At 48.9% G+C, this 23,433-nt stretch overlaps 1 protein-coding gene across 1 annotated transcript in view; it reads left to right on the top strand.

Moving 5' to 3' along the window:
• The window catches only part of WNT4 (Wnt family member 4), a 51,696-nt gene extending 28,485 nt beyond the window's left edge, over positions 1-23,211 (top strand). The window contains exons 2-5 of the mRNA XM_083513234.1: positions 11,719-11,954; positions 18,026-18,157; positions 20,470-20,612; positions 22,144-23,211. Coding sequence (XP_083369360.1) covers positions 11,719-11,954; positions 18,026-18,157; positions 20,470-20,612; positions 22,144-22,611 — 979 coding nt within the window. The 3' untranslated portion in view covers positions 22,612-23,211. The remainder of the gene's footprint in view (positions 1-11,718; positions 11,955-18,025; positions 18,158-20,469; positions 20,613-22,143) is intronic.
• Positions 23,212-23,433: the final 222 nt, after the last annotated feature.

Below are 23,433 nucleotides of genomic sequence, written 5' to 3'. Positions count from 1 at the left end.
ACTGGGTTCAAATCCCCACTCCTCCACATAGCTCATTGGCAGAACGTGAGCCAGTTGCTTGGGCTTGAGGGTTGATGCGAGGATCAAAGCAGGGAGAGCCATGCACACCATTTCCTTGGAGGAAAGCTGGGATAGAAGGAATGAGTGAGATAACCAGCTTCAAGCCAAGAGAGGGTGACTCAGGAGATTAGTGTTAAAGGCAGTGGAATCTAGAGGAGACTTGGGCATTTGCTAGGGCTGGCTCCAGGTTTGAGGGAGCCCTTGGCCCCTGAGGGCCACCATTTAAATTTCCCACAATGCCCTGGTGTGCCTGATCCATTGTTGTTGCTCTAGGCCATTGTGGGGAAATTAAATGGCTGCTAGGGCTTGCTCCAGGTTTGAGGGAGCCCTTGGCCCCCGAGGGCCGCCATTTAAATTTCCCACAATGCCCTGGTGTGCCTGATCCATTGTTGTTGCTCTAGGCCATTGTGGGGAATTTAAATGGCTGCTTGCCGCCATTACCACTGCCAAGCCAGATGCCTAGAATAGGCGTCGGTGCTGGCGATTCCTGCTGAGGGACTGGCTTGGGGTCCCCTCAAGTGCTGCTGCGTGCTGGTGCCAGGCCTGCCCTGCACAGATGGAAACCTGCGCGAGACGGAAACCTGAGTGAGAACGCTCCCGTTCAGTTCTGCGCCAAGACGCGTGCCCCAGCAGTTGGCTTCCAAAGGCGAAAAGGATGCTTTCTCTCTCTCCCTCCCTCTCTCTGTTTGGACTCTCCTAAACCTGAGAAGCCGCAGAACATTTATTTTGTTTGTTGTCCGTAAAGAAAGGGAGGAGAACCTGTCAAGCTGTCAGACAGCGAAAAGCTCACAGGACGTGTCGCTGCTCGCATTCTCCCCCCCCCCCATTGGCGTGAGCGAATTCGGCCTAGAGGGAACTAACCGACTTTGCTCTCAAAACAATGTTCCCCTGAAAATCTCTCTCTTTTTCTCTGCAATTTATTTCTCCTCTCCTCTCCCTCCCCAAACCCACAATCCTACTTTTACCTGCTCCTACCTGCATAAGCACCAGATCTTAACTGACCTGCAAAAGCTATTCTCCACCCCCTTACATTACTTTTGCCACACGGCTGAAAGCTCACTGCAGGTTAAGCTTGTTTCTAGAACATGCAAAGAACTGTTAGGTCCAGTCGTGGCTCACTCTGGGGTTGCGGTGCTCATCTCGCTTTCTTGGCCGAGGGAGCCACCGTACAGCTTCCGGGTCATGTGGCCTGGCCGGCATGACTAAGCCGCTTCTGGTGAACCAGAGCAGCGCATGGAAACACCGTTTAGCTTCCTCCTGCAGTGGTACCTATTTATCTACTTGCACTTTGCAACGGGAGCTCACCACGTCGCGGGGATTCGAACCGCTGATCTTCTGATCGGCAAGCCCTAGGCTCTGTGGTTTAGATCACAGCGCCACCTGTCTTTTTTTTCCCCCAGAGTAGACCCCCTGAAATCAGTGGTCATGACTGGACCCAACCCTACAGTTCTGTGGTTCTAACTTAAGTTCACTAATTGCAATGGGTCTAACCCTGAGTAAGACTTAAGTCAGCTGTAATTCTCACTGCACTGCTTGTTTTTCATTCAAAGGGGAAATACTTCAGGGGGGATTGATTTGTGAGTCTCTTCATACTGGCCTTTGTTTTTGTGGGTGCATTCTGCAACATGTCATCAAAACAGTAAAAATTATACTGGACCATTCACACATTTGCTTTATATTTATATGGGAATAGCTACAAAAAACAATGGAGCTCATTTAAATTATATAAATAAGTACTTGCAGTGTGAAGACTTGTGCTGTAAGAACTGTAACTTTAAGAATTTGGGCCAATGCTTTCTTGCTTCCTCCTCCCTTCCATTCCTTTTTCCTTGTGTGCTGTGTCTTTTTAAATTGTCAGCCTGAGAGAATTGATTTCTGCAAGCTGCTCTGAGAGCCTTTTTGGCTAAGATGAGGGCATATAACTGTCATAAAATTCATAGATCATGTCAACAGCATGGATATTTATATTTAAAAGTTTGTGCAATGGGTTTTAAGGGTTGCAGGAAATGCTAGTCTTACTCAGAGTAGTCCCGCTGAAGCTAATGAATATGGCTTAGATGTCCGGCTCTTCTAAGCCTATACAGAACCTTCTCTAACTACATAGAACCTTTATTCTCAATAATAATGGATAATACTTTTATTTTTTATATTTGTAAAGAGAATCTTTGTATGAGTTTATTCTCCCATAGGAGCTGTGCTAGATCTTTGTACTTTCATCCTTCCAGGCAACGGCGCTTTGTAGTTTAAATTTTGGGTTCTTTGTTATTTTTGCACTTGTTAATAAATCAATAAAAGGGGTGGGTGGGTTATGGGCTAGTAACTTTTGCAGGTTTAATTTACAAGGCTGGTTTCCATGCTCAATATACACTATGCCTTCAGAGAATCCTTGGTCATCTATGGTGACCAGATGAGTTAAACGTAAGGCTATTTGGGTCCGCGACTGGGATATCATTAGAGTCTCTGGGGCACCTATTTAAGACATTTTTGCGGAGTCCAGGAGAGGCCCTGGGACTGGTGTGAGAGCTGCAAGGAGCAACATCTGGCAGCTGTATTTCTAGAGCCGATGCCATGACGCTCCACTCTATCGCTGAAACCACACGCCTTATCTTCATTTTCATCCTCTGGAGCCGCAATAAGTGTTTGTTTGGGAAGGTTCTTATCGGGAGAATCTGTTTTGGAAACGTTTGAAAGGGCTCCTCCTCCGCTTGAGTTTCGGATGCTCCCATCATCTGGAAAGATCTGGGAAATATCTTGAGCCTTTGAACGGGCGCTCTCGTCCTTTGCCAACTGGAATTCTCTCATGCTTCCCTGGCAGCTCTTACTGCTGCCACTGGGAAGATCTTATGCTGCTTGCAACATGGTCTTGGGAAAGGGACTGCAGAGGGTGTAGGACATCTAGTGGGGGGTGGGGATCCATGGCACACTAGGTGTCATTTGGCCTACAATTTCCAGCATCTTTGGTCATACATTGGCCATGCTGGCTAGTCCAACTATGTCTAGAAGGCTGCAGTTCCCCATCTGGGCAATAGGGGGCATCTGGGATTTCCGGCAGGTTGGTCATGGGCAGAAGAGGACTGCCGAAAGAGCCGTGAGCCAGGTTTTGGCATTCCAAAGGTCCAGTCTTGTGACTGCTTGCTGATGGTGCATATATAGTATGGATGGGCAAAACTGTCCACTTTGACTTCTTTCTCTTTCTCATTTCCCCCACTCTTAAGGTCAGTTCTCCACATTTCCATCTCAGTTTGCATTTTTTTTAAACTGTGAGAAAACACCGGCATTACAGTGCGAATTTCTGCTGAGAGACACAATTTTTGTGTGCGCAATTTTGCCTAATTGCAAAGCAATTTCTCCTAATGCAATGTGTTTCCCCCCATGAATATAGGCCTCTATAGGCACACTTTACCATAGTAGGTGTTTTTGTGTACACACTGCTTGGGACTGGAGAGCTGCCTTGCAAAATCCCGAGAAGTGTGGGTTTCAAGGGACACTTTGCGTGTTATTTCAGAAAGTGCAAATTAGAGATGTTTGCCTTTAAATGCAAACTGAATTCCCTCCCTATGTCATCTAGAGAAATACAGTTGTCATGATTTTAGATGGGGTGTTATTATTTGATACGTTTTTGTTTCCCATGCCTGCCTTTAGTTGGGCATATTATTGAATTTTTGCTATTGCTTATTAATCTATGTGGATCAATAATACAGTCGTACCTTGGTTTTTGAACAGCTTGGCTCCCGAAACCTGGAAGTGACTGTTCCAGTTTGCAAACTATTTTTGGAAGCCGAATGTCCGACAGAGCTTTCCTCGGCTTCCGATTGGCTGCAGGAGCTTCTTGCAGCCAATCAGAAGCCGCACTTTGGTTTTCGAATGTTTTGGAAGTCAAACAGACTTCCGTAATGGATTCTGTTCGACTTCCAAGGTATGACTGTAATTCAAAAGCATATATATATATCAAACTGAATTGAATTTCTCCTTCATCCCTTATATCCAAGAAAGAAACCCCTTTGCCAGAAAAAAATGAGTTATATCTCTGAAAAGCATGCCTGCCCCCATCAAAGCTGCTCCATTTGGAGACGCTGTAACTTGGAGAAGGAAGGTCTTTCAGGCTTGGTTTTTTAAAAGGACCAAGCAGCAGGTGACCTGAGACCATGGAGAACTGTTGCCAGTTGGAGTAAGTAATGATGAACTCGAGAGTGCGCAACGGGCTCAGCATGGCTGGTCCGTATGTTCACCTTCAAAGTGGCCACCAGATTCTTATGTGAAATTGACAAATTTCTGATGCCTCCGACAGCCAGGAAGATTGATATGGACCCTATGGAAAGGGAAGTCAGAAGTGCGTGGGATGCTGCTGCCCCTTCAGCTTCTGGTGGGCATTACGGCTACGGAACAGTCAACAAAGCTGTCACCAAGAGCGAGGAACGGAGATATTTCTAGGGTGGGCCATGCACAGTTCAGAGTATAGTTGGAGCCAGCAGAGAACGGCTACTGTTTGGTGGCGGGCTTTGGAATGGGGAGAATCCATAGCATGTTTGAGGAAGAGCTGTGGATGCAGCATCCGAATGGCTCGGCTGGTTAGAGTGTGGTGCTGATAATGCCAAGGTTGCAGGTTCGATCCCCGTAAGTGACACCTGCATTGCAGGGGATTGGACCAGATGATCCTCAGGATCCCTTCCAAATCTACGAGTCTAGAAGGTCCCAACTTCAACCCCCAACATCTGCAGGTAGGACTGGGAGAAATCCCAGTCTGGAATTCTGGAGAGACACCAACCAGTGAGTGATACTGAGAGCTAGATGGACCAGTGGTCTGGGCTCAATATAAGGCAGATTCCTCTGTTCCATGTTTGGCTGCAAGAGGAAGAGCAACGGTTCCCAAGAGTTACTTTTATTTTTATTTTTAAAGCAAACAAGTCAGGCAGACAGAAGGCGCTGGAGGTGTCGATGGGTGGATGGACTGAGCTCTCTGTCAATTGAAGGCTTCTTCTGGCTTAGTCCCATTCCATCCCAAGTTGCTTCTTCTCACAACCAAACATGGAAGAGGCCTTTCCTTAGGCTGCTTCCCCCACCACCCAGCTTAGCTTGGAAGAGAGAAGAGAGAGATTTGTAGGTGGTTGGGGCCTCAGGGACCCCACAGGATGTGCCCAGTCCCCAGTGGGTTAGTCTGCAAAAGGCTTCAATTGGGGCTGGGACCCTGTGGTAAAGGGCATCTGCTTTGCAGGAATAAGGAGCTTGGGTCAATCCCCAATGGCCATCTCTAGGCAGGGCTGGGAATGTCCTTTGCTTGAAATACCAGAGGACCACTGCCAGTCTGTGCCAACCTCACAGTGCCAGATGGACGCAAGCATTGTTGCAAATCAGCTTTCTTCTCATTAATAAACTAGCTTAAGGAGTCTTCTACATGAGTCTCAAAGCAACTTCCACACAAACACCATGAAATCATCTACAAATCCTTAAGGAAACATTGCCCCCCCCCCAAAAAAAAACAAATTGAAAGGCTGGTTAAAAAATCAGCACAAACCACAGAAAATACCTTTCCACCCACCTGGAAAAGCCTGCTGCAAAGAACAAATAAATATGTCTTGAAATGCTTCTGCTTGTCGTATCTCATCAGAGATACGGGGGCAGCCACGACGAAAGCCCTGCACCGAGTTAATTTGGGCGGGCTTCCAGTCTTGGGGGGGTGGCAGAGGGGACAAAGGAGGGACTCTCCTCTGTCACCTCCTGGGTCTGTAAGGAGCAAGGAAGCCTCTCGAGTAACTTGGGCCTCACACTATATGGGGCCTTCTATTTTTCTGCCCAAATCTTGAGCTTCTCCTGGCAGTGCAGCCTGGCTTGCCCAGTGGTTGAAAGGCCTGACTCTGTGAAGAGAACAGGGAGCCAGGAAAAGCTCAGCCTGGCCTTCAGGAGGGAAGTGGTTTTGAGGGAGCCTCTGGTGATCAGAACGCTGCCCGTGCTGAGGGAGGGTTGTGGCAGCCAGCGCTGGCAGCCAGTGTCCTTCGCTCTGCTGACTTTGGCCGGCTCTCCACCACTTTGGCTTCTCCTAATAGCCCTTGGATACACTGTGACTCCTCAGCCCTGACAGGGCAAGTCCTATCCCTCTCCATTCTGGAGAGACAAAGGACAGCTGTTGAGCTCGGGAGCAGCAGGCTCCCAGGCTGGGGGGGGGGGAGGGAGGGAGAAGAGGCAGGGAGCGGAGGGAATACCTCCAAGCCCATGTGTACATCTTGTGTACAGTAGCAGCTAGGGATAAGTGAAATCTCTCTGTTTCGGGTCCCATTCTCCGCTGCTAAGTTCCATTCTTTATGTTTCCACGCTGAATTGCGATTAAAAGACCGGGGGGGGGGGGTCCTCACAAAAAAATTGTCAGCAGCTCAGTTCAGATTCCTCCTAACGGACACATGTTTGCATGCAAGCTTGAGTAATTATACACGTGTTTTGCAAAGCAATTTCCCCTAATGTAATGGGAGGAATTGAGTGTCATAGTCCTCTGGTTGTTCCATTAGCACAAGTATTTGTGCTTGCCAGGCAGAACAATCCCTTGTGTGCGGTTCTGGGGCTTCTCCTGACTCTCCAGAGCAGATCTGGGGGGATATGTGTGGGGAGGAGAGGGGAGGGGGGGAAGTCCCCACCGCACTAGCAAGAACCCTTGCTGTGGCTTCTACTAGTGCACCAGTTTAGCTGAATGCGCCCCAATGCATTTTCCAATGCCGTTTTCACTAACATATGCATTTTTACGCACACTTAACTGTTGCCTATATATATATTGCATTCATTACCTGGCTGGAGAACTGCACTGCAAAGTCTGGAGGTATGTGCATTTATAAGTGTGCATTTCTTTGTGTGTTGTTTCAGAAAGTGTAAATTCAGTAGCTTCGCTTTTAAATGTGGAAGGAATTGAATTTCTTCCTAACCAGCAGAGTGCTGAAAGCGGCGCAGTTTGGAATAGTGTGCGATGCTAAGGAATGGCATTCTAGGACAGGAGTGTGCCGTGCAGATACACTTTCTTTTGCATGCTTTGGGGTAGAACATAAACGCTACACCTCTTGACTTCTGGGGCCTGCAGGATGTCGGGGGAAGGGATCCTGGCGCCCTCTAGCACCCAAAGAGGTGAAGTACAAGGGGAGCTGGCAAGACCAGCAAAAGAAGCTCTTGAACAGCGATGGGCCAGTGCTCAAAGCTGGGTGATGTGTTTGCAAAAGCATCCAGCTCTTGCAACAGCTTTTTGAACTCGAGTTGAGTCAGGCCACTATCCCGTGGCAAGAGGAAGTAGGAAGCTTGGGCCTATTTCTGCTTTGTAAAACGAAGCCCGTGAACTGGGTTGACTAGCCAAGGGCTGAGGTGCCCGGGGGCCACATCCCTTTCTGCACAACCTTTCAAGGGCCACAAGTCAGTGGTGGGCAGGAGCAGAGGCCCAAAGTGGGTGGAGCCATGGATGCAAATATTATTCTGTACACTAAGCTAGTTTCTAAGGGACGCGGTGGCGCTGTGGGTTAGACCTCAGAGCCTAGGACTTGCCGATCAGAAGGTTCGAATCCCTGCAATGGGGTGAGCTCCCGTTGTTCGGTCCCAGCTCCTGCCAACCTAGCAGTTCAAAAGCACGTCAAAGTGCAAGTAGATAAATGGCTACCGCTCTGGCTGGAAGGTAAACGGCGTTTCCGTGCGCTGCTCTGGTTCGCCAGAAGCAGCTTAGCCATGCTGGCCACATGACCCGGAAGCTGTACGCCAGCTCCCTCAGCCTATAGAGCGAGATGAGCGCCACAACCCCAGAGTCGTCTGTGACTGGACCTAATGGTCAGAGGTCCCTTTACCTTTACCTAAGCTAGTTTCTACACACACTCCTCCTCTCGATCCAGGGAAGCAATAAGCATTATTTTTTATTAAAGATTTGTGGTACAAAACAAACAAATAAACAAGAGAAAGTACATACAGTGGTACCTCGGGTTACATACGCTTCAGGTTACAGACTCCGCTAACCCAGAAATATTACCTCGGGTTAAGAACTTTGCTTCAGGATAAGAACAGAAATCGTGCTCCGGCGGCACGACGGCAGTGGGAGGCCCCATTAGCTAAAGGGGCGCTTCAGGTTAAAAACAGTTTCAGATTAAGAACGGACCTCCGGAACGAATTAAGTACTTAACCCGAGGTACCACTGTATTGCGTCTCCACTTTCAAACCATAGTGTCTTTTTTTTCAGTTTGTATACATTCAGTATGAGACACTATTGTCATAGACATTGGGAGCAAAGAGAGGGGGGAGAAAGAGGGACGGAGAAGATTGGTGTGTGGGGGAAATGATATTTTCATTATGAGAGTTGAAGGACACTTTCCAACTAGGCAGAAAACACTCCAAAAGAGCGCAATGCAAGGTTGCAAGAGGGTGTGGCCTGCGGAGACTCTCAAGGGCCAGACAGAGATTTGTAGGGCCACATTTGGATCCTAGGTGTGAGGTTCCCCATCACTAGATTAAAAGAGCGCCATGGTGTTGGTGCCAGTCTTCCTTTTTTATTTCATGACAGAGTCATTTGTTAGGAAGCAGATCAGCGAGGGCAATTTGCTGGGGAGATTCCTGGCATCCACGAAGCGCATCACTTCCTGGCTCATGGTGCAATCCTGTTCACAGCTCTTCAGAAGTAAGTCCCATTGAGTTCAGTGGGGTTTACTTCCACGCAAGCAGGGCGCAGGATTGTGGTAGGCCTCTCCAGGCAGTACCGCGAAACAGTTACCCAGGGGGGAAAGGCAAGGGTGACCTATTCAGCAAAAGGTCATCCTAGCATCAGGGAGATCCGGGTTCAAGTGCTTGCCCAGCCAAGGTGACGCCGGGCCAGTCATACATTCAGGGCTTCGCCTACCTCTCAGAATTGTTGTGAGGGCGAAATGGGAGGAACTGTGTATGTCAGCTTGAGCTTTTTCAGTGGCATGCAGAGGAATGGCAGAATGAAAATGCAATAAAACAATTTGCAACTTTTTATTTGTCAACAAGAAATTGTCATGGTTTCACAATGATCTGCTTCCTTGGTGGGTAGTTATCGTAATCTTTGCTTTTAGAACTTCTCTTTCGTTCTTGTGACAGTAATGGTTTAAGTGGGGAGCTGATGGAATCTTTTTGGGGTGACTGGTCAGGTGCCCATCCCCATGGAAAGCCGGCCCTGCTGTTAGGCAAATGCGAGCACTGGGTGTTGGCAGGGAGTGGACAGGCAATAGCATCTTGGTGTCTGAAGTCAGAGGTGTGTGGCCTTTATTCCCTGTTAGCCTGCTGGCCTGGGTGCAGTGGAGCAGACTACCTCACTGCAAGTCCTGGGGGCAGCATTTAGCTGCCGGTTGAGTCAACTTCTATACAATGGTACCTTGGTTCTCAAACTTAATCCATTCCAGAAGTCCGTTCCAAAACCAAAGCGTTCCAAAACCAAGATGCGCTTTCCCATAGAAAGTAATGCAAAACAGATTAATCCGTTCCAGACTTTTAAAAACAACCCTGAAAACAGCAATTTGACATCAGTTTTACTATCTAATGAGCACATTGATCCATAAAATGAAAGCAATCAATGTACTGTACTATAAAATAGATAAGACAGTATTGCAGATGAAAAAATGAAAATTAAAAAAAAATTCTTACCTGTACTGATTATAGTCATTGTTTGAATGGGGGGGCTTTTATCCATTTCCGCAGTCACACAGTCAATCAATCAGTAGTTAAACTGGGTTCCACACAGTCACAAAAACAAATTAACCGAAAAAGCCTCAAAAACAAAAATGCAAAATAAATAGCAAAAGCGCAAAACTTAATCCGTTCTGGAAGTCTATTTGACTTTTGAAATATTCGAAAACCGAGGCGCAGCTTCTGATTGGTGCAGGCGCCCCAGAAACAATAGCTGACAGCCGCATCGGACGTTTGGCTTCCGAAAAACATTTGAAAATTGGAACACTTACTTCCGGGTTTTCAGCATTTGGGAGCCAAGGCGTTTGAGAACCAAGGTACCACCGTCCATGTATTTGCAGTGTGGAAAGTCTGTTTCTCAGTGGCACAGCCCTGCTTTCAATCCCCGACATCTCTAGCTGAGCTGGGTGAGGCCCCTGCCCAAAACCTTGGCATGCCACTGCCAGTCAGTGTAGGCATTACTGGGCTAGATGGACTAACAGGATGACTCCGTCTAAGGCAGCTTCCTATGTTCTTTCACGCTAAGCAGCAAAAAGTGAGCCGGCTGCATGGCTGCACACACCCCATATATTTCAAGCACACTTAGAGCGCATCATTTCCCCCAAAGAATCCTGGGAACTGTAGTCTGATCAGAGTGCTGGGGGTTGTAGCTCTGTGTGGGGTAAACTACAGTTCCTAGGATTCTTTAGGCAACGTGATGTATGTGACTCACTTTTATTTTAACCTTTTCAAAGCTGGTGGAGGCAGTTTCTTTTCACTAAGAGTTTGGAGACAGGGTCAGAGATGGAGTAGCCACGGCGGCTGTTTCATTTTCCTGCTGCTGTTTTGTGGATTTTTCTTTTCTTTTCATGGGTATTTCCAATGCATTTTACTAGAGTGTTGAATGATCTTATGTGGCTAGCCACCATGGGGAGCTCTTTGAGCAAAATATGGGTGGTATATTAAAGAGAATGAAGTTGTTTGGACAAGAGTTGGGGGCCAAAGCAGACGTGACGTTATGGGTGCCTTTGCATTTAACGTGCAAGTTTTTTTTGGGGGGGGGGAATGCAAAAGAACATCAGATGAGGCAGAGGATATAATGATAATTATCAGAATCACAACAGATATGGAAGGGGGGAAAGGGAGGGGTTCTCCCCGCAAAGCAAGTAAGATAAGGGATTTTCATCAGGATTGCAGCAACGGTTATGTACCCCTCCTTTCTGTTGCAATTCTGATCATTATTGCTATAACTCCCTTTAGCAGGTTGGGGTACCTCCATGCCATGGACCCATCTTGGAAAGCCCTGAGGCCATTTGTCAGAAACCACAAACCTCACCTGCCTATCAGCTGACTTGGTTTGTGATGCCATCTGATGGGCAGGAGGGCAAGGTTAAACCCTGCATTGGATGCGTGCACCTTTTCCCCTTAGGGAACAGATGGGGCATGCAGCCAACACAGCAGGATTTAACCCCTTTTTTGCTCAACACCTGATAGGTTTGAATCCTGCTCAGTTTCGCAAGATTCCATGCAAAAACAAAAAAAACAAACCTTGAGGACTTCAGAGCACCTTGCACCTGGTGTCATTTGGGGCATCAGTTGATTGACAGCTGAGCAGCCCTACCCACTTGTCAAATTTGGCCTCAGGAGGCCAATCCTGATATGCTCCTAGCCCGTGGAGCTGAAAAGGTATATATATATATATCCCACTCCTCCATGAAGATTACTGGGGGTAGTGCTAGATGGCCCCTGGGGTGCCCTTCCAGTTCTGTGATTCTGTGATTCCAAGGATCAGACCTGAGACCTTCTGCAGCCAAAGCCGTTGGGCCACAGCAGTGGAGGAAAGGGTTAAATGATCTTTACACCCCTGCTGCTATTTGCATTTCTTAAAACCTGCATGCTCAGTGCAAAAAATAATAATGCAATGGTCCTTGGCTCCTGGGTTGGCTGTTAGGTGACCGGGATCCACTGCTCACTTCCTTGTTGTCCTTGTTCCCCCTCCCTTCTCTCCCCATCCCCATATCGTCCTAGCAGATATTTGGCAAAGCTGTCCTCTGTGGGAAGTATCTCTGAGGAAGAGACCTGCGAGAAGCTGAAGGGTCTGATCCAGCGGCAGGTGCAGATGTGCAAGAGGAACTTGGAGGTCATGGACTCAGTGCGCCGGGGGGCACAGCTGGCCATTGAGGAGTGCCAGTTCCAGTTCCGCAACCGCCGTTGGAACTGCTCCATGCTGGACAGCCTGCCAGTCTTTGGGAAAGTGGTGACACAAGGTGAGGTTCCCCCCTTTTGGTGAGGTGGCCTGTCCCCCCTTTTGGTGCATTGGGCCACATGCAGAAGGTTCCCTGGGTAATGGGAGGGCCATATCTCAGTGACAGAGCCTCCCCTTTGCACGCAGAAAGTTCTGGGTTCAGTCCTCAGGCTGGGAGATACCCCTGTTTGACAACCCTGGAGAGCCGTCACAAGTCGGTGAGCTAGATGGGCCCGATGGTCTGCCTTGGGGTAAGGCGTCTCCCTATTTAAGCAAGCTTTTCTCAGAATCACGAGGACCGGTGTCTTGGCTTATTATTAATAGAAGGGCCATGGCACAGTTGTAAAAGCACCTGCTTTGCTTGCAATGGCTCCGAGGCCAATCCCTGTTGTTTCCAGGTAGAGCTGGAAATGTCCCCTGCCAGAAACCTTGGAGAGCGGCAGTCGGTCAGTGTGGAAAATATGAAATAGCTGGACCAATGGTAGGCCTGGGCGATACATCAATATATCGTCCAGGACCAGCATGAGGAGCAGACCACGATGTTGGTTTCACTCAGCAGTACAGTGGTACCTCGGGTTAAGTACTTAATTCGTTCCGGAGGTCCGTTCTTAACCTGAAACTGTTCTTAACCTGAAGCACCACTTTAGCTAATGGGGCCTCCCGCTGCTGCCACGCTGCCGGAGCACGATTTCTGTTCTTATCCTGAAGCAAAGTTCTTAACCCGAGGTAATATTTCTGGGTTAGCAGAGTCTGTAACCTGAAGTGTCTGTAACCTGAAGCATATGTAACCCGAGGTACCACTGTATATCACTGGGGGAAATCACCACCTCTCCCATTTCCCTGTGCTAACAGTGTCTGCGAGAGTTCCTTCCTCCAGCAGCGCTGCTAGCAGAGGGACTCAGAAGTGGCGGCAGTTTCAGCAGCGATATATCGCTGAGTGAAACCGCCATCACACTCTGCCCTCATACGACGGAGAGGGAGAAACAAGCTGTATCAGTGAGGTGCTGATACAGCTTGTTCCTCCCTCTGTATCTTTAAACTGCTCAGCTGCCCTTGCCTCAGTTGAGCAGTTAAAGGAGCCCCCAGCCCTGCGCTGGGTCCCACAAACTGCAGGGTGGGGGCTCTGTGAAACTGCTAAATTGGGGGGAATGTGGTTGCTGCTCCTCACAGTGAGCAGTTAAAGGAGCCCTGATGCTCTTGCAGCTCACACATAAGCAGCGAGAGCACTGGGGCTATCTCAGCTGGGGGGGGGGGGGACCTTCCCTCCCTCCAGCTGAGCAGTGCAAACAAACGGCATTTGTCCCAGGCTGCAAGCCTGGGTAAAACTGCCTTGAGGTGAGAACTAGGGCAGTTTCATCTGGTGTGTCTCGGGCAGAGGCCCATGCATCTTGTTTTTTCAACATTGTGGTATATCGCCAAACTGGTGATGCACTGCAGTGTTGAAAAGCTGATACCCCCCAGCCCTAAGCAATGGTCTGACTCAAGAAGCAGCTATCCTATTTTAAGGAAGCAGGTTGATTAGGAAAGATGCAGACATCTGGGGCATAGCAAGATTGGGGGGAAAGTTTGTACGTATTGGAGGGAGGCATACTTCTATAAAGGCTTTCAGGGCCAAAGCGCCACGCCCCCCCACCCTGGCCTTCAAGGTGGTGATTCACAGTTAAAATCATTTTTTGAAAATAAATAAATAAATAATGCAATTCAATGCGTAGGATATGTAACTGACCGGCCAGCCCAGCATTATGCATTACAAAGGTTTTTTAAAAAATTTATTTAATCACTTTTTCAGTACAAACAGCAACCACAAAAACCACATACAACAAAAACCACAATAATATTAATAACACAATTTAACAATTCAGATTTGAGTACTGATATACCTATAACTACACCTTTCTGACAATATTTCCCCACCTCCTCCCCCTACTTCCCACCACTTTCCACCTTATCGCTTAAGTATTCCTTCCAGATTTCTTCATATTTATCCATTCTTAATTTGCGTCAATATGCAATTCGTTCATATGTAACTAGTCTGTCCATATTGTCAATCCATGTGCTCAATAGGATCTTTTTGCGGCTCTTCCAATTAATCAAAACAAGTTTCTTTGCTTCTAACATGGCACGGTACATCCATTTTTTTACCCCTTGTAATCTCCCACGTTTTCGGTATATAATTTAGAATTAAATTCAAATCCCCCAAATAATTTCTTTTTATTACTCTTGCTATATATATCCTCACCTCGCACCAAAATGATCTTATCATCGGGCAGTTAATCATGATATGTACTAAGTTCGCATTTTTACTTCCACATCTCCAGCAGCTGTCTGCATTTGTTCTTTCCTTCTGGCAACGTTTTGCTGGAGTCCTATGCATTACAAAGTTGAAGAGAGGCAGGATTAATATCCAAGCATCTCCGGCCATTGTCCCTGCTGAATGAGGCCGGTGGGAATTGGAGTCCAGCAACACATTGCAGGGCCACAAGGTAGCGCTCCCCCCCACCCCCGCTCAGGAGTCTCATAGCTCAGGTGCGCTAGATATAGCAGCCAAGCAGGGTCCTCTGGGAAAGGGGCTCACAAGCAGGGCACAAAGGCGGCAGACTCCTCCTGTCGCTTGTTTGCAGCACTCTGGATTCCAAGGTAGATTGCACCTGGATGTGGAGGTTCTGTTTCACCGGCACAGCTGATAGGTACCAAATCGGACCGTTCATCCTCCCATGAATTTGTACAAGGGTTCAAATGTCCAGGATTAAGGACTGGGGTTGGTTTGGGGGCATCCTTCAGGTGCTCAGTTGTATACACACACCACAAACACAAAAAACAACCCAGAGGCCTCTGCCCTTCTCTGTGAACTGCCCCCCACCTTACAGCTACCCACCCACACTCAGGTTGCCACCCTCGCCACCGCTGCGCCTCCTTATTTAACTTTCCTCCGGCCGTCTTCAGAGCAGGGCTGCAGATTTGTGCTTGCAAAGGTTTCGCCCTGGAAATGCCAGAAATACCATCGAGTGAAGTTGTCTCCCTCTCGGGCGGCCACAGAGCGAAACCCACGGACTCTAGGCCTGCTATTAACCTCGATTAACTCGGAGGTCGCTCGGTTGCTTTGAGTCTCTGGTGCCTGAGCCGTCCTGACCGCTGGGACGTTTTATTTCTCTGCGCCCACCCCCCTTCCCAGACACCCTGCTCTCCTGTTGAGGCTCTGGGATTGGGGAGTGTGTGTGTGTGTGTGTGTGTGTGTGTGTGTGTTTGTTCAAGGGCATTTGTGTCCTTCCCTGCTGGCTGTTTGGGGCTGTGAGAATGGAGCAAAGGCCTCTCGGTGGGGCCTGTGCCAGGATCTTCCAAGACAGAAGGGTCTGTTCCAGTCTAACCACCCCTTGGCAGGGACGGAGTGTTGCAAGACATAATTGAGAACTGCTAAACCAATATTCCTCTTTCGTTAACTCCACCCGCATGCACCTACCCACATGAGGGTGGCTGGGGCGAGGGGGGGAGGTAGCGAGAAGAACACACACAGCCACCAACATAGCTTCACCTCTTCTTCGTCTCTTCCTCCACCCCCTGCTTTTGCAGAGTTGCAGAGAGAAAGCAGTAAGAGGAGTTCTCAGCCTGGCTTGGTAGATGTTCCCAGCCTGGGAGCAGAGCAGAAAGAGTATTAGAGAGGAGTTTGGACTCTACTGAGAGGAGTTTCGGACGGGGGGGGGTGTTTAATTTTCCTTGCTAGGCTTTAATTGGAACCACACGGGTTCAAATACTGACTCAGCAAGTAAGCATACAGGCTGGGTCTGGAACCATGGTAGAGAAGGAAAAGTTTAAGACACGGGTAGGCAAACTAAGGCCGGGGGCCGGATGCGACCCATTCACCTTATCGATCCGGCCCGTGGACTGTCCGGGAATCAGCGTGTTTTTACATGAGTAGAATGTGTCCTTTTATTTAAAACGCAACTCTGAGTTATTTGTGGGGCCTGCCTGGTGTTTTTACACGAGTAGAATGTGTGTTTTTATTTAAAATGCATCTCTGGGTTATTTGTGGGGCATAGGAATTTGTTCATTCCCCCCCCCCCCAATATAGTCCGGCCCACCACAAGGTCTGAGGGTCAATGGACCAGCCACCAGCTGAAAAAGTTTGTTGGCCACTGGTTTAAGAGTTAGCAAGGAATAGAGTTAGGAACTGTCAGAACACTCGTTTCCCAAAGTGGTCGGCATTGCCCCCCCCCCCCGGTCAATGGGACTGTGCCGGGAGTGAATGCAGACCTAGGGTTCGAAAAGGAGCTGGCATGAAAAAGCAGCTCACGCGGTATTGTTGTTGACATCCATCTGTCTTGAAGAAGAAGAGGAGGAGTTTGGATTTGATATCCCACTTTATCACTACCCGAAGGAGTCTCAAAGCGACTAACATTCTCCTTTCCCGTCCTCCCCCACAACAAACACTCTGTGAGGTGAGTGAGGCTGAGAGACTTCAGAGAAGTGTGACTGGCCCAAGGTCACCCAGCAGCTGCATGTGGAGGAGCGGAGACGCGAACCCAGTTCCCCAGATTACGAGACTACCACTCTTAACCACTACACCACACTGGCTTGTGGTGTAGAGTCGATGGAGTGCGCCTCTTTGGGTGAAGTCAAACTGCCATGTTAGCAACATCGAAGTGACCTCCCCAGGGTGCAAGCGTGGAAGTCCTGGGCTGCCCAGACAACAAGACCCCCCCTCTCGGTCTCACTAATGTGGTCCCAAGGAAAGCAGAGCAATATGTTTGGCACCAGCTTGGCTGCATGAGTTGCCGGAAGGAGGCGTACAAGGTGCCATCCAACCATCTTAGGGAGTCCACTCCCGATTTGTGTCGGGTTTATTCCGTAGCCTTTTCTTCTCCCGAAGATATCCCACAAGGCAGTCTGGGTTCAGATCAGAGTTTCCCTTCTCCCAGGTGAGCTACCTTCCCAGGTTGATGAGCCCAGCTGCCCCTAGTTCACAAGGGATGCTGCAATACCAATGAATGAACTATGAGCCTCAGAAATAAAGAGTTCACTTCCTTTGCCAATGAGGAACCTCTGTATACGAATATTCCACAATACAACTGCATTTTGAGGCTGCTGCTTCGTTGCTAAATAATTTGTGTGCAGGTGCAGAGTTTCACTTTTTTTATAGTGTTGGAATAAAAAATTCTACCACCATCATTTCTCTCCTTCGAAGATATAAAAGCAAAGTGATTGGATGATTAATAGAAGCTGGCTATATACTGATATTTGTTGACTTTGTTTTATTTGCCTTCCTAAGAATTTGGGGCCCATGGCAAGCCCTGTTTATGGAAGTTTTTAATGTTTGATGTTTTATTGTGTTTTTAATATTCTGTTAGGAGCCACCCAGAGTGTGCAGGGTATAAATTTGCTGTTGTTTGTTTGTTTGTTTGTTCATTAAGGGGCCAATTGGTTTTAGGAGCAATTCACCTGATAATGGTCTTCCTTGCACAGAGATGCAGTCCGTGGGTAAAACTGAGGTTAAGTAAATAAATAAACCTCAGTTTTACCCACGGACTGCATCTCTGTGCATCTCCATTGCTCGCCATGCTTTGTTTTGTTTTCAGAAGGGGGCTGTGGATCTTTCTCCCAACAACAGCAATGCAAAGATGAAAAGCAAGCAGAGAGATAAGCAGATAAACAAGCAGGTTTTGTGCAGAACAGCTTTCGCCAGCTTGCTGTCCTCCAGATGTTCTGGTCTCCAGCTCCTATCAGTACAACACATCTGGAGGTCACCAGGTTGGTGAAGGGCTTGTACAGAGCAATGAGCCATTTGGCCAGATCCGTGTAACATGTAGGTTTGTCCCCTAAAACACTGCGGAGTTCCACTCACCCAAGCACAGGTTATGCACTAACTCATGCCTCTTTTGGGGGTTGAACTAGATCAGGCTTCCTCAAACTCAGCCCTCCAGATGTTTTTGGCCTACAGCTCCCATGATCCCTAGCTAGCAGGACCGGTGGTCAGGGATGTTGGGAATTGCAGTCTCAAAACATCTGGAGGGATGAGTCTGAGGAAGCCTGGACTAGATGATACCTTTGGTCCCTTTCCAATGCCACAATTCTATTCTTCTTCTCTGCTTCCTCCACCAGGGACGCGGGAGGCCGCCTTTGTGTATGCAATTTCCTCCGCTGGTGTTGCCTTTGCCGTGACGAGGGCATGCAGCAGCGGGGAACTCGACAAATGCGGGTGCGACCGCACGGTCCATGGGGTCAGCCCTCAGGGTAAGTACATGAGTGGGAGTTCAGGGGGTGGAGGCAGGACCACTGAAGGGGTGGGCAGCCGACAGCCCTCCAGAGCAGGGATATCAGGACGTTTTCTGCTCTGCGCCAAGTTTGTCACATGCAGCGCTGTTTCCATTCCACCCAAAGTTGCGTTGTTTGCTGTGCTGTCTGCTGCGCCCAAATCGCGTGTTTTATGTAACTCCTTATGTAAATGGTGTTGCTGTTGTTCTATTTTAATTTTGTTTTTAAGTTGTAATCATTCAACTTGTTTTTATTATTGCTTGTAAGCCGCTCTGAGCGCGGCCTTGGCTGGGGAGGGCGGGGTATAAGTAAAAATTATTATTATTATTATTATTATTATTATTATTATTATTATTATTATTATTATCACTCCACCCCAATCCCTGTACGTGCAAAGGAATGGCAATTACACGTCGTTTTACAGACTGAAAGCAACAGCAGCAGCAGATGCTGGCTATTGTTCACTTGATTTACAGTGGTACCTCTGGTTAAGTACTTAATTCGTTCCAGAGGTCCGTTCTTAATAACCTGAAACTGTTCTTAACCTGAAGCACCACTTTAGCTAATGGGGCCTCCTGCTGCTGCCGTGCCACCGGAGCATGATTTCTGTTCTCATCCTGAAGCAAAGTTCTTAACCTGAGGTACTATTTCTGGGTTAGCGGAGTCTGTAACCTGAAGTGTATGTAACCTGAAGCGTATGTAACCCGAGGTACCACTGTATTTCCTTTTCGGATATGGGACAAAATAAGCAAACGCTGGCAATTTCTGTCCCCATTGCCACCTCCACTGGAACTCTCCAACTTCCCTGCTCCAGATGTCACTGGACTACAACTCCCATCTGCCCTCACCGCTGACTATGCTGGCTAGACCTGGTGGGAGTTGGAATTCCAGGATATCTGCAATGCGCTCTACATGGGGCTACCTTTGAAGGTGACTCGGAAATTACAAGTAATCCAGAATGCAGCAGCTAGGACCCTATAACACTGGTCCTAAAAGACCTACATTGGCTCCCAATACGTTTCCAAGCACAATTCAAAGTGTTGGTGCTGACCTTTAAAGCCCTAAACGGCCTCGGTCCAGTATACCTGAAGGAGGGTCTCCACCCCAATCGTTCAGCCCAGACATGGAGGTCCATCTCCAAGGGCCTTCTGGCTGTTCCCTCACTGTGAGGTTACAGCGAACCAAGTAGAGGCCCTTCTCGGTAGTGGTGCCCACCACGTGGGGAACGCCTTCCCGTCAGATGTCAAGGAGATAAACAACTATATGACTTTTAGAAGACATCTGAAGGCAACCCTGAATAGGGAAGTTTTTAATGTTTGATGTTTTATTGTATTTTTGTATTTTGCTGGAAGCCACCCAGAGTGGCTGGGGCAACACAGTCAGATGGGCAGCATATACCGTATTTTTCGCCCCATAGGGCGCACCTAGTTTTTTGGGGGGCAAATAAAGGAAAAAAATATATCCCCCCCCCAGGCGCAGGGCTGGGGCGGGGAAAACCCGAGCTTCCCCCACCCCAGCCCCCAGAACAGGCTGCTATCCGCAAGCCTAGGGAGCCCAGCGGGAAGTTGCGCTGGGCTCCGCAGGCTTGCGGAGAACTGCCTGAAGCCCGGGGTGTGCAACACAGCACTCCCCGAGCTTCGGGCTGCAGGCAGCTGTCCGCAAACCTGCGGAGCCCAGAGGAAGTTTCCGTCGTCGGGCTCCGCAGGCTTGCGGAGAGCTTCCTGAAGCCTGGAGAGCGAGAGGGGTCGGTGCGCACCGACCCCTCTCGCTCTCCAGGCTTCAGCGGAAGCCTGGATTTGCCCCATAGGACGCACACACATTTCCCATTCATTTTTGGAGGGGGGAAAGTGCGTCCTATGGGGCGAAAAATACGGTAAATGATAAAATTATCATCGTCATCTGGAAGGCCATTGTTGGCATAGGTGAGCTTTTCTCAAACTTGGTTCACCAGCTGTTGGTGGACTGCAACTTCCATCACCCCTTGGCATGCAAGGGTCAGTGTCACAATTCAAGGACACATTCAAGACAGGCAAAAGCATCAAGGTGTGCACAGAGCAAGGCCTCTATGGGGCGTCTCCTGAAGACAGGAGGTGTTGCCTGGGGGAGTCTTGAGGGCCAGATAGAGGCCTGGGGGGCACATTTGAGTTCCCCCACCCCTTCCCTGTAGCCTCCCAGAGGAGAAAGAGGGAGGGAGTCCCTCTCTTGCCATTGGGCTGCAGCACTGTGGAATGAGTCATGCTGTCCTCCCCACGTAAGTGCTGCCCTTTGTTTTCCTTCGCCTCCTGCTCTAGGCTTCCAGTGGTCTGGCTGTTCCGACAACATTGCCTACGGAGTGGCCTTCTCTCAGTCCTTCGTTGACGTCAGGGAGAGGAGCAAAGGGGCTTCCTCCAGCAGGGCGCTCATGAACCTTCATAACAACGAAGCCGGGAGGAAGGTAAGAGCAGAAGGCTTGTGCATCTTGCTTCCCGGGGTGTAGGGCAGCCACACACTGCTTCCTGCGCTTGCTGGCTTTTGGAAGAGAACAAGTTTCTAGCCCTTAAACCTGCAGAGAGAAACTTGAATGTGTGGGAAACAGCTGGTCAAGACTTTCGGACAACAGAGGAGGAATGAGCACTCTGCGTTGCCCTCCTCTGTGTGTCTGCATCATCTCTTCTCTTTCCAGCCAGCAATGGCTGATGGGAATTGCAGTCCAACACATAGGCAGGGCATCAGGTCAGTTAAGACTGCGTTGCCCTACCATGTCTCTCATGGCCAAGTGAACAATGCAACATTTTAAAAAGCTTGCAGAACTGGCAAGAAACTAAAATAGCTGCCATGTTTTGGGGGTGTCTTCGGTCTTTCCATGGACAAGCATTAGCAGATGTGGACTAACTTTTACCCTCAGTACATTGGGTATATTTCATTTCTGCACCATCAAGGGTTTTTGGTTTTTTTTAAGCAGGAACTTGGGGTGTCTGGGGGACTGGAACGGATATACACCCAATGCCTGAGCCAAAAATCCACCGATATCTGTAATCAATAAAGTTGTGGCCCTTTCTAATCCAGAACATTGCCTGCTTGAATTTATTAATCAGACACTACCGGTGTGGGGGGTATGCCACTGCGATCGGGCCTCAAACAAACAAACAAGCTTCATGTTGAGTTTCCCTACTTTCCCCCCCAGAAAAAATGTACTTCCCCCATCACACCCCCACTGACATATGGGTAGTGGGTGTCACCTGCCTCAAAATCCTAAAGTGTTTGCAGTAATTCCATTTACGAATCGCTTTCCATGAAACATCTTGAAGCCATTTCACACAAACACAAAAAAACCATTAGCAATAAAAACAGTTTCAAAAATTATTTAAAACAACAACAATTAAAGACAGTTGAGAACATAAGAAGAGCCTGCTGGATCAAGCCAAAGGCCAAACTAGTCAGGCATCCTATTCTTAAAGTGGCCAACCAGGTGTCCTTGATAGGAATCCCGCAAGCAGGATCTGAGCACAACAGGACTCTACCTAACTGCGACTCCCGGCAACTGGTATTCAGCGGAGGTTGATGATAGCCGATTTAATAATAATAATAATTTTAATATATACAACCCGCCCACCTGGCTGGGTTTCCCTAGACACTCTGGGCGGCTTGCAGCACATTGTGACTAGCAGCCATTGCTAGCCTTGCCCTCCATGAATTTGTCTAATCCTCTCTTGATCCAAACTGGTGGTCATCACCAGAGCAGGAGCAGGTTCTGCCGTTGAACCATTCGCTGAATGAACCTGCCCTGAATCTCCCAACATGCAGCTTCCCTGGCTAGCCATGCCGCCTTGGAATAAGATGTCACAAATGTCAGGCACGTCCTCATTGTCATAGTTTGCCGCTTTGTTGTTCGTGTCTTGTTCTATTGGGGGGGGGGGGATTAAAGAACGAAAGGAAGAAAGGAACGTGTTTGTAAGTAAATGAATTTCTGCTCCTTCCCCACCCAGGCCATCCTGAACCACATGCGGGTGGAGTGCAAGTGCCACGGCGTGTCCGGCTCGTGCGAGGTGAAGACCTGCTGGAAGGCGATGCCCCCCTTCCGCAAGGTGGGCAACGTGCTGAAGGAGAAGTTTGACGGGGCCACAGAGGTCGAGCAGCGGAAGGTGGGCTCCACCAAGGTGCTAGTCCCCAAGAACTCCCAGTTCAAGCCCCACACGGACGAGGACCTGGTCTACCTGGACTCCAGCCCCGACTTCTGCGAGCACGACTTGAGGAACGGCGTCCTGGGCACCAGCGGCAGGCACTGCAACAAGACTTCCAAGGCCATCGACGGCTGCGAGCTGATGTGCTGCGGCCGAGGCTTCCACACGGACGAGGTGGAGGTGGTGGAGCGGTGCAGCTGCAAGTTCCACTGGTGTTGCTTTGTCAAGTGTAAACAGTGCCACCGCGTGGCAGAGATGCACACCTGCCGGTGACGTGGGCAGAGCAGACTCCGTGGCCAGAGCAGGGCCCAGAGACCGCTTCGGGGTTGCCCCGCTTGGGGGACGCTTCAAAGGGAAACAGATTTTTTTTAAGGAAAAATATTTAAAAGTTCCAATAGGGATTGTCTTTTTTTATTTTTCAACGTCGTCATTGTCCTCTTTGGCCTGCTGTATTTATTGCCCAGAACCAGAAACCTTTCCTCCTGGCTTTGGGGGGCGGGGGTGAAGGACAGGGGTTTGCTCTGCTCCATGGTGCTGAGGGGAAAAGTGTGCCCCCCCCACCTGCATCACCCGGAGACCCTCCTGCCTCCACCTACAGACCTAAAATGGAAAGGAAAGGTCACGCCTGGAACAAATCGCCCTTTGCAACGATGCATGTTTGAGACTAGTGGCTGATCCTGGAAGGGGGGGGGGCAATTAAAAAAGAAAGAAAATGTGGTATAATGGAACGATTTTGGATGCAACTGCTTTTCCACCAGGAAGACGTTGGGGTTGGGTTGGGGGGCGTCTGAGGCAGATCATCTAAAGGGCAACATCCCCCTTCCTTCCTGCATCTCCCCACATAATAAACGCGGGGTGCAATCTGCCAAGACATCTTCCAGGACACGTCTCATCAAAATGAACTCTTGCATCACTGTGGGTCACTTCTGTGGGGTTTGTGCAGAATGAGGTTCACGACCTGTCTCTCTCTCTCTCTCTGCCAAAGTAATTTCCCAAAAAATCACAAGCCCTTGTAGCACTGTTCAAAACTCCCATTGTTCTAGGCGCACTTTGTGACAGGGAATTTCATTAGCGCAAGCAGTTTCTGAGCGCTGG

This window comes from Podarcis liolepis (assembly GCF_965112155.1).
Source record: "Podarcis liolepis genome assembly, chromosome: 7".
NCBI classification, from domain to species: Eukaryota; Metazoa; Chordata; class Lepidosauria; order Squamata; family Lacertidae; genus Podarcis; species Podarcis liolepis.
This window is presented reverse-complemented; position numbering and strand designations above follow the sequence as displayed.